At 34.7% G+C, this 12,010-nt stretch overlaps 1 protein-coding gene across 5 annotated transcripts in view; it reads right to left on the reverse strand.

Annotated features, from left to right (window-relative positions):
• SS18 (SS18 subunit of BAF chromatin remodeling complex) overlaps window positions 1-12,010 on the reverse strand; it is an 89,647-nt gene that overhangs the window by 39,738 nt on the left and 37,899 nt on the right. For all 5 annotated transcript variants that reach the window (XM_086682665.1, XM_086682668.1, XM_086682666.1 and 2 more), the window contains exons 4-5: window positions 9,459-9,612; window positions 5,410-5,631 (exon numbers count right to left, since the gene is read on the reverse strand). In XM_086682665.1, the coding sequence (XP_086538791.1) occupies window positions 5,410-5,631; window positions 9,459-9,612 (376 nt within the window). The remainder of the gene's footprint in view (window positions 1-5,409; window positions 5,632-9,458; window positions 9,613-12,010) is intronic.

Consider the following 12,010-nt stretch of genomic DNA (forward strand, 5'->3'; position numbering starts at 1 on the left):
TCATGGTTTATGAGATTGAGCCGCACGTCACAGGGCTCTGCACTGACAGCATGGAGACTGCTTGGGATTCTCTCTTTCCCTCTCTCTGCCCCTTCCCAACTTGCACTTTCTCTCAAATAATTAATTAAAAAAAAAAACAACCAATAAAACCATCCATATTTTAAAAAAGGGGGGGGATATGGTTTAATTAAGTAAATTGTTAGATCCATATCATGAATGCTATTTTTAAAATGAGGTAGATCTACAAATACTGATAATAAAGAGGTGCAAAGAAATATACTACCATGATCACATATACAATTAAGTGCTAGGCTCATCTCAAGCACATCTGCTTGGTATAGCTCTTATCAGACAATAATCCACAATATAATAAGATAAATATAACACTCCCAGCTATGATAATACATATTCTTTGTCCTTCATATTTACATAATAAAAGTACTGAGATAAAAATTTCCCACTACTCTAACATCAAGCCTCCAGATTAGACCATTATCATTTGTAACTTATTACCTAAGTGAATCAGGACTTTCTTAATATTATTCAAACAAAACTAAAACCAGAAATAAATTGATGTGCCTAAAAGAGACAACTGATAAACTTATCTCAATTTTTTTTTTGTTGTTATTAAAAAAATACTTTTTAGGGGCACCTGGGTGGCTCAGTCAGTTAAGCATCCAACTCTTGATTTCATGATCTCACAGTTTGTGATTTCGAGCCCGTGTCAGGCGCTGCCTTTGACAGCACGGAGCCTGCTTGTGATTCTTTCTCTCTCCCTCTCTCTCTGCCCCTCCCCCACTCACACTCTCCCTCTCTCTCTCAAAATAAGTATTTTTTTAAAAAGCTTTTTATTCTGACCAACTAATTTCATACAAATTATGCAAACAATTCTGAATCAGAATTTGTATATGCATCGTTTCACTTCACCTTCCTTATTAAGTAATTTCGTCAAAGGTCCCACATACAATAATCTACTGGGCCAAGATTTGGATCCAAGTCTAAAGAATTATACACACAGAACTTGTGAAATACATGTTTTAGCAAAAAGTAATCTGTGAAAACTCTTTATATTTGAATGTGTAATTACTAAAATGATGTTAAATGAGAAAAACTACAACTATTAATGCCTGGGAATAAAAACTGCAGATTCTATCAAATGTAACTGTTGGTCACTTTCAGAAAGCCTTGTTATTCTAACTTGACTTTTAATACTCTAATGAACGTACCACTTGTTTTATTAAAGAAATATCTTTAAAGTACTAACTCTGGGGGCGCCTGGGTGGCGCAGTCGGTTAAGCGTCCGACTTCAGCCAGGTCACGATCTCGTGGTCCGGGAGTTCGAGCCCCGCGTCGGGCTCTGGGCTGATGGCTCAGAGCCTGGAGCCTGTTTCCGATTCTGTGTTTCCCTCTCTCTCTGCCCCTCCCCTGTTCATGCTCTGTCTCTCTCTGTCCCAAAAATAAATAAATGTTGAAAAAAAAAAAATTAAAAAAAAATAAATAAATAAAAAAATAAAGTACTAACTCTGTATTTCCAGGTCAGCATGTAACATTTGGGTTTACTTCCTATTCACTGAAGAAACAGATCTTGCATGCCTACTTTGAGGCATTGTTCTAGGAACTAGAACAAAACAGATACACTTCCTCCATTTTTTTTTTTTTTTTTAATTCTAGTGAATTCAAGTATTTGAATCCCAGTGAAGTTTATGCTGTATATAGGAGTAAGCAGATCTAATTATGTAAGAGGATGGTGATTTACTTTGAATACAAGTCTTATTCTTAAAGTTCAAAGTAATAATCCCTGAACTTTTATCTGGATAATAGTGAAAATAACACAGGAAAGTTTATGCTGGATTGACTACAACATTTTGCCACCAGTATAAGAAACAACTTAAAAAGTTCCTAAACTTTTCATTTTATCTGGAAGTAGTAGACCCTCTAAGAGAACATGGAGAAAAATACTGTGCTATAGTAATAAACTTAGTTGCTAAATTAAAAAATATTTCAGTCTTCTCAATTCACAGATATGTATAAAACTACAAATCAACTACAAATCACCAATACCAATGCCATTATTACACATGCATTTTTTTAAGTAAAAAAAAAACATTAACTGCTGAATTCTCTTTTACTAACCATGAACACAGTAATATACGATTAGTAAATTTAATGGGGTCAACTTTTTGTGTAGCTTTTTGAAAAGACATATTTTGTGTGGTTGGTCTGCAAGTTTTAGTTACAACAGTCTTTGTGCTGATTTGATTTAATTTTTCAGTAAAACATTTAAAAGCTAAAAACAGCTTTAAAAGAACTAATGAAGCTCAAAAGATTCTACAATTTCATTCCTAGAGATAGTACTTTTATTGTAACACTAGTACACAATGTGCCTTATTATACTAGAGCTAATAGTATAAATTAACAGAATACTTCTCTGCTTTTTTAAACAATCACAACGATAAATTGTAAATGTCTATCTGTTCTTTGTATTAATTTCCATCAGACTCCTAAATTACAATGACAACATTTTTAGACAAGTTACTTCCCCCCCCCCCTTAATTTCATTTTCAAAGCTGAGAGAGAAAGAAGGGAAGAAAAGGGGAAAAACAAAAGTCACTTCAAAACTATCAGAATAAATGCATCTAGACTTTGATCTGTAACGTTCTGTTTAGAAAACTACTACCACATTATCAGTTAAAGCTCCCAAATATGTCACTTAAATAATAATTAATGTAATAATAATTGCCTTTTAATTATTGTTTTAAAATAAAAATTCTCCGCATTAGTCTTTTTCCATTTTTTTGTCATTTGACAGAAGTTTAATGTAAGAAATCCCACAAATGTTTCTTTTCCTTGACTAATTAACCCCATTATTTAAAAAATGGTAAGTAGATTTAACAGTTTTTCTAAGATCTCTTGATACAGAAATGTATGTAGAAATACAGGGATAGCCAAAAGATTTCAATATTTTGATTTTAACTCAAAGAACAGCTAGTAATATCTCAACAAATGTTAAAGAGTTCTGAAAGTTAAATTGTTTCCTTTTATAGGATTTTGATGTTTTCTAAGCATTTCTCAAAGAACTGTTTAAAAAGTGGTCCCCTCTGATTTCTTCCACCTATTTATCAAAACAAAACTTTTAATGTAAAACATGAAGCCTACTTTTAAAGCTAAGAAAATGTTTTATATGCAATGAATATTAAAACTTTAAATAAAACTCATATAAAATTTTTTTCATCCAATAGATATCATAGAATTAAAATGTCGTACAAGGAACTCATAATTAAGAAAGTAGATATTCCTGCAAGCTCATATAACTTTCTCTCTTTTTTTGGCAACTGTAATTTTCTTTGGTATTCTTTGTATATGAAATATCAAAATTTAACTGATAAGTTTATTTGTCCTGAAGAGACTTTTAAAATACTGAAAAGTTCCTCACAGATTTCCATCGTATTGTTTTTTGAAAAATAACTTTTATTTCTTTAAGTCAGATCCCTACACAGAAAACAGACTATACAGAAAATGACTAGTAAGAAATTCATAAATTATGCAAACAAAGCAAAAAGCAATAGAACTACTATAGTAGAAAGAAAAACTATACATTAGTTATACAAATACAAAACGCGACATTTTTAAAAATAGTTGGTCCCAGATGCCTGGGAGGCTCAGTCGTTAAGCATCTGACTTTGGCTCAGGTCATGATCTCACAGTTCATGAGTTGGGGTGACCTCCAGCCCTGCTTCGAGTAAAACATGAGCTCCGGGCAAGCCGCGTTTCTTTCTTTCTTTCTTTCTCTTTCTCTCTCTCTCTGCCCCTTGCTCACTTGTGCCTTCTCTGTCTCAAAAAAATAAATAAAAGGGGAGCCTGAATGGCTCAGCATCCAACTTCAGCTCAGGTCATGATCTCGCGGTTCATGGGTTCGAGTCCCATGTCAGGCTCTGTGCTGAGAACTCAGTCTGGAGCCTGCTTCAGATTCTGTGTCTCCCTCTCTCTCTACCCCTCCCCCACTCGCACGCCGTCTCTCTCTCAAAAATAAAAACACATTACAAAAATTTTTTAAATAAATAACAAATAAAAAGAACAGTTGGTCCCTACGTTCAGAACAAAAAATTCCTATAAAAACCTCAATTCCTTTCTCCAAAAATCAGTTACTATTTTCTACATGCACATTGCTATATGCATTATTTTTTTGTTCTCCAAATCTTATAGCAACATCCATTCTTGTAAACACCCTATCATTGTCTTAATTACAGTTTCTAAATAGTGTGCCATCATTACTGTAGATGCTGTGAGAATCATTACCAAATTTCTTGCTCTCTCTCTCCTGGTAACCCAACTGTATGGAGAAACCTCCGAACTCCCCTCTGACCTGCCACTGACTGGATCTTGCTGTTATTCTAAACCTTTAATTGACCTAATTTTATAAAAAAAAAGAAATTCCATCATGGGCACTAAACAACTTGAGGGGGAGGGGAGAAATGGAGCAAGTGCCACTTTTGTGAAGCTACACTGATAATTTATTATATTGGCTCTCTTTGTTTTCAGTGTATCTCATCAAAAATATAAAAGCTTCTGTATTACTATTTAAGTGTTAGAATATATTATTTCATCATAAGTAATTATCAACAAATTAACCTTAACTCCCTTTATCTGGATGCACTTTTGTGCTTTGTTTTTCAAAATCAAAATCTAGAAAAATTTTTTGCAAATATGAATTCTATCTTACACTTAACCTCACATTTTGCAACTGAAATAGCTTTAGGCTGGCAATATGCCAAATGTTTTAGCAGGCAATTAGCAGAACAGAGCGCCACTTACTGGTTTTTAGTTATTATTCACAAGAATATTTAAAAAAGAAACATGATAATTTCATTCTCTGAGATTGGTAACAAACTTTAATAGACTTCACCCCATTCTAAGAATAGAAGAATACAGCAGCATCTCTACTGAAAACTCTAATAACAAATTACGTTAAAATTACCTCTTAATGCTGAAACACAACATCAGAAAACATTCATAAAAATCAAGGGAAATTCATATAAATTAATAAATCCTTAATAAGTAAAACAAAACAAAACAAAACCATCGAGTAAAAGTTTAATAGCTTATACTTGCTAAGATAAAATTATATTTTCTCAACCTTCTAGCTCTAAACAAATGTTTGGCTACAACAATCTCAAATGAACTGTCCAAAAGACATGAAAGTAAATAAGCTTAAAAGCTAAATTAAGCAATTTAACTTCTAAATGCAAAAACAATTAAACTAGTGTCAAGTTCAATGTTCCTTTTTTATAGGAATGACCATTACTTACTTTAAACTGTATTTTCAAGAATCAGCTACCAACTTGAAATAACTGTTTTACTTTCAATGGCTAACATAGCATTCTAGTGGAGAACGATATCAAGCTTATTTACCTTGGTTTGGTTGCATATTCATATTTGGTCTGGGGCCATAGCTTCCTATTGGCTGCCCTTGACTCATCGTCATCTGATTCTGTACTGGCACGCTCTGTGATGATGGCACAGAATGGTTGTAACCTCCCATGGATCCGTGGCTACTTGAAGGCATGTTCATGGAACTGTTTGTCATATTGAGTTGATTGGGTCCCGGTCCCTGAATAGGCATATGGTTAGGCCCTTTGAAGAAAAGTGGTCAGAACCAAATATGAAAGTTAAAACACATGGTCTATTAAAAAGTACTTTAAAGAGCTTTTTATTTTCTTTTGCATACCATAACAATAGCAAACAATAACTTGAGTATTTAATCAACAGCAAGCAAAGTAAATGCATTACATGAATGAGAGCAAATACTGTGAGGGAGAACTTATTCCCATTTTGTAGATTAAGAAACTAATGCTTTTAGAAACCAGCAACATTCTGAAAAAGAAAAGCAATGATCAACTAGCTTTATAAGAGAGCAAACATATAAAGCGGAAGTAATTTTTTATTTTTATTTATTTATTTTTAAGTTTGAGAGAGAGCATGTGTGCATGAATGGGGTAGGGGCAGAGAGAGAGGGAACCCCAGGCAGACTCTGCCCGAAGAGCACAGAGCTCGACACAGAGCTCGACACTTAATGGACTGAACTACCCAGGTGCCTCTAAAGCTGAAGTAATGAAAAGTGTGTAGTACTAGCATATAAATGAATTAACAGATCAATGGACCCAGAGCAGAGTCTAAAAACACACCCAAATTTCTAATTCTGTAAATGATAATAGTGGTGAAATTCAATAAATAGTGTGAAAAATGAGTAGCCATCTGGAAAAAGTCCTACCACATTCCTTCCACCAAAAATAGTTCTAGATGAATAAAATATTAAACATTAAAAAAGAAAATGAGGAAAAGAAACCATAAAAGAGAATTTTAAAAAGAACTTTTAAAATATTCTTGAAGTGGAACAGCCTTCTTGCATGCCAGAAAACCCAGAGCCATAAAAAACTGATAAACTAGACTAGACTACATAAAAATAAAAAAATGTAAGTATGACCAAACCAGACAAAACGAAACTAAGTATTAAAAAGTAGGAAAAAATTTTTTACAAGACATATCACAGACTGAACTAATTACGTGAACATATAAAGTAAGTAAAAGACCACCAGCAGTAAAAAAAAAAAAAAAAAATGGCAAGGGACAGGAATGATTAGTTCACACAAAAACTACCAAAGAGACATAAATATGAGAGGACTGCCTGCTTCATTTATAATAAAAAGGCCAATTAAAATTATGAGATCCTTTTTTCACTTTTCAGATTCTAAAGACCCAAAGTTTTGATCTCTGAAGAAAAGTAATTTCATACATTGTTGAGGTATATAAGTATATAAATAAGTACTATTTTTATGTAGAGCAATTTGGCAATAACTACCATATTTTATTTAATTTTTTTAATGTTTATTTAGTTTTGAGAGAGACAGACAGATTGTGAGCAGGGGAGGGGCAGAGAGAGAAGGAAACAGAATCTGAAGCAGGCTCCAGGTTTTGAGCTGTCAGCACAGAGCCCGACGTGGGCTCGAACTCACAAGCCATGGGATCATGACCCAAGCCAAAGTCGGATGCTCAACCGACTGAACCACCCAGGTGCCCTGGCAATAACTACCATATTTTAAAATGTATATATCTTTCACACAGCAGTTGCAGTTCTAGGACTTTATCCTATAAATATACAGGTGTTCGTGTGCATATGTCCATGAATGCAAAACTGCATACGTATTTATTTACTTGTTTACTTGCTTTTATTTTACAGGCATATTCACATCAGCATAGTTTTTAATACCGGAAGATTAGACATGACCTGTATTTCATTATAAGGGAATAGTTCAAATAAATTAGGGGCATCCATGAAAAAGAATGAAATACAGCCACCAAAAGCATAAGGCAGCTCTTTATGTACTGAGTGGTCTCCAAAATATATTTTTATATACTTATGGTCTCTAAGATATATCTTTAAGAGGGAAAAATATTAAACATAATACTACATAATATATGCCACCACTTGTATTTTTTTTTTAAGAGTAAGACAAAAGAAAAAGGAATGTGAATATGCATATGTTTTAGATACAGAGAATTATCTCTTGAAGGATACCCAGACACCAATGACTCTCTGGAACAAAGTATCTGGAGGTAAGGGCTGTATACCCTTTGGTACCTTTTGATTTTGGTACCAGAGACATACATTATCTTATTTTTTTTCAAATCAGTTAAACATTTTTAAAAAGGAATCTGAAACTGATGTTATCTGACCAAGATCAAAGAAGATATAAGTAGCTCTATGACTTAGATTTACAAAATAATAAAAAACAACACAAAAATAGGAAACTGAAAGACTAGATACAAATTTGTGTGCGCAAAAAAGTTGGCTAAGCTCTATTAAGGAGGTTTTAAATAAAGGAAACATAAGTAACTGGACCAATTTCTCCTACACCTAACTAGAACACTCTATAAGAGACTATTTTGGAAGCTCTACAGTGTTCTGGACAACCTATGTCATAACTAGTTGAAAAATCTCTGGTTTATAAAGAATGTAACTACTCCAGATGGCCTTATACAAAAACCCAAATGTCACGTTAACAATAATTACATTGCTGCTCAAGTGTTTCTCTGGCCTTAAGCTTGAATTTATATGGAGAAGTCAAAATTCTAATTAACAGTACGACCATAAAACGTCACAAAACTCCTAACTCGCACTACCCTTCCAGTTCTAAAAGCAACAGGTCCTGATGAGCTAAATGTGGACTCACCAGAAGTTTCCTCTTGACTACAACATAACAAGTAGTTAGAGGTCTTTATTCCTATTTCTCCCCTCCCAGGGTGTGGGTCATGGGGGCCATGCATGGACTGTGGCAAGCCCCCAAAGGAAACAGAAGACAGCCACTGAAACAGCATCACCCTTCTACACGATCAATCGCACACCCATCTTTTATAAACTGGGCTATCTGGCTTCTTTTGCTCTGTGTTCTCCTTTACTTCATTTTCTACACCCACTGTCCCTGGATACCAATGCTACCAACCAACACAATCAGCTAAGACAAGACTATCCTAAAGATGCTAATTACTAATTTTACAAATGAATTGCTTTGTTATTTCATTTACTTTCATTATTGCTATCTGTATAATACTTTGTTAATGAAAATAGCCTTTGTCTTTAGAAAGTAAAAATATTCTCACATTAAATGAAGAAAACAACCCACCAAGAATTATGGGTATGGGTTGTAGCTATTGTTGCAAAAACAAAAGAGTTTAATGATACTTTTCAGATTAAAAGTTCAAATCAGCAAAAGGTAACTAATTAAGCATCCAACGGCCTGGAAGATACTCTAAATGGCTCCAAACTTAGAACAGAAAAATAGTAAAAGGAATAACTCATTATCTAAAACATCTGAAATTATTTTTCCTTTAAATTTGCTTTAATATCAATTTCCATATTTATATTATGCCATAAACATATATATTTGTAAAAATTTATACTCAGCTTCAATAGTATCAATGTGGAAATACTAAATATATTACATTAGCACTTTACAGATTGTTTTCTTTCTTTTCCTCATGTGTTTTTTCCAGCAATACTGTTTCTGAGACCAGTAAATTTTTAAGTAAATACAAAACCCAAGGAAATATTATAATACCTTTATAATCTATAAAGAGATTTTAATTCTTAAGTCATGGCGCAATGCCTTTTTTTCCAAAAAGCTTCTAAAGCCAGCTGTATTGCATAGTTTCAGACAGACTAAATTTAGCCAGTTCTGTTCATCAGAGGAATGCTGTGTGTCAGCTACATCAAAGCCCAAGGGCAGCCTGATAAACACTGAATACAGGTCACGTAGCTCTGTAGCTAACAAACTCTAAGAGAGCTTGTACTCGGGGGCATTCAAAGCAGTTTTGTCATCAACAATCTAGTATCCCTTGAGCCCCCATGTCGTTTCAGTTGCTAAGCAACTCTGGTGTTAATGTCTTAGAGGAGAAAAACTTACCAGGCATCTGGCCGTTCATCTGGTTCTGCATGTGTGGTGCAGGAGGACCCCCACCTACCATTCCATCTGAAGGCATGTTGTGAGAGCGTGGAGGTGGGGGAGGGCCGCTCTGATTCATCCCTCCAGGACCCATAGGCATATTCTGTGTGGGTGGCTGAAAGAAGACAGTTTAGTAAAACAAGAGAAACAGTTAGACTAATATATTAAAGATGCATGTAACAGTTGCCTGTACTATTAAACTAAATAGGAACAAAAACACAAATACATTTCAACTTATTCTAATGCATTTTAATAACAATTATTTACATCAAATTTAATATGACCCCCAAACTTAACAAGATCATTAGTGTGAAGATATCTTCTGACCACCTCAGACCAAAAGAACACCACAATTAAAGTATATTTTACTTTATAAAATCTCGATAGTGAAAATAAGTTTTTTAAATATTCTATACCAAAATTCACATTTGTTTATATACAAGGATTTTAATGTGTTCACTGTTGTTACTTAAATTATGTTTTAAAAATTAAGTTTCCTTTCATTATTAATATATTTAGACATATTTACTATTAATGATGGATTTTACCTGAAAAGTCACTGTAACAAAAATTTATGAAAGGACAGGAAGCCCCTAAATATGATATACTTTGTACTGTTTGAGGGGGAAATAAATTTTGGCAAGGGAATGTTTTAAACCACGAAGACTCAGTTCAGTATAACATTTTTGTGCCGACGACTCCTATAGATCGGAAACATTACTGATGGCCTCCAAGGGTACAGAGACAGCTGCCTCAAAAGGATGCCTTTGGCAAATTTCCTAATGAAAGTGTGAAGAAAATCACTGACTAACCTTGAGAGTTCACAAAAGGGCGAAAGGAAAAACACAGATACAAGGTGGTCTGCAACACCTGGTTCCCTTCTTGGGGATATTTTGGTGAAGAAAGCAAATGGTTAGTTTCTTTCCAAATCCCCATTTTTAAGACTACAGGAGGAGAAGGAGCTATTATTTACAGATCTATTTCTGCCTTCTTTCTCTACTTCTCTATGTTCTAAAAACATAATGTTGGCTCCCATACTTGTCATTCTCTTCCTCCCACATTTTTTAAAGTTTATTTATTTGATAAAGAGTGCAAGTGGGGAGGGGCAGAGAGAGGGAGACAGAGAATCCCAAGCAGGGCTCCACGTGCTGCTAGCACAGAGCCCAACACAGGGCTCAATCCCACAAACCGTGAGATCATGACCTGAGCCAAAACCAAAAGTTGGACACTCAACAACTAAGCCACTCGGGTGTCCTTCTCCCACATTTTTACATGGCTACTTAGTTACTGTTTCTGTACCATCTCGATTTTGTGAACACAATCCTCTCTGATACCCTTAACCGATAAAACACTGTCTTGTAGTCATCACACGTAAATACTCCAATCGCCAACCATTTAACATCACCAACATTTACACAAATAACCAAGTACAACTCTAATAGCACCCATTTAAAATTCACAGTCTTGGAGTGCCTGGATGGCTCAGTCAGTTGAGCATCCAACTCTTAATTTCAGCTCAGGTCATGATCCTAGGGCTGTGGGATCGGGCCCAGGAGGGGGCCCCACATCAGGCTTTGTACTGAGCATGGAGCCTATGTAAGATTCTCTCTTTCCCTCTGCCCCTCTCTCCCACTCATGCTCTCTTTCTAAAATAAATAAAATTCAAAAACAAATTTAAAAACAAGTAAGTAAATAAATAGAATTCAGAGTCTTAGTTCCTTTACTACTAAATCTAGAAAATAACTGCTCTTTATTAAATATTTTTTCTTCAATTCTCATTTTAAATTCTTTATCCACTTCAGATTCTTTAACACTTAATAACGTTGTTCAGAATTTTAAAAAATTACCAAACATCAACTCAGTGTCACATATCTTACTTTGAAATGATCCTTTACTATCCTTCAAATATGGCTGACTGTGACCTTCTTCTCATTTGAAAATAAAAATCCCGCCTTCTATATTCTTGTCCAAATTCTCTGCTGAAAATGTTATGTTCCCACTCTCAATAGGTAAGAGCTTTTTCATTTTCTTGCAACACACTTAATGAAACATCAGTATTCATGGCTCCCATCGTAATAGAGTAGCTTCTATCATACTAACCCATCTGCCAATAAAAGTTACATAATCTACACAAATGTAAAAATTGTTTGAAGGCACTGAAGAGCAATCTACACGGAGAGAAACAGGAGGGGCTACAACTCTTGAAAGAAGGGAAGCACAGAAGATCAGCTCCTCCAAACACCTTGGCTTTTTCCCTAACTTTGCTGTGTAACAAGAAAACAGAGCCCGAGCAGAGGCGGCAGCCCTACTGGACTGAGACGGAGGAGGAGTTCTGTACTATCAGAAAGCTAGAACCTGAAGAACAAAATCCCAGAGTGGAAGAACCACAAACAGGATGAAAATTCACAAAAACTAGCACAGAACAGCAGTTAAGAGGCTAAAGAGCTGAGCAGAAATTTCAGCTTCTGCCCAGGGCTAGGGAAACAAAAGACTGGCAGTAGTCCCTACCAAGT

This window comes from Puma concolor, chromosome D3 (genome assembly GCF_028749965.1).
Source record: "Puma concolor isolate L17-30 chromosome D3, mPumCon1.1.hap2, whole genome shotgun sequence".
NCBI lineage: Eukaryota > Metazoa > Chordata > Mammalia > Carnivora > Felidae > Puma > Puma concolor.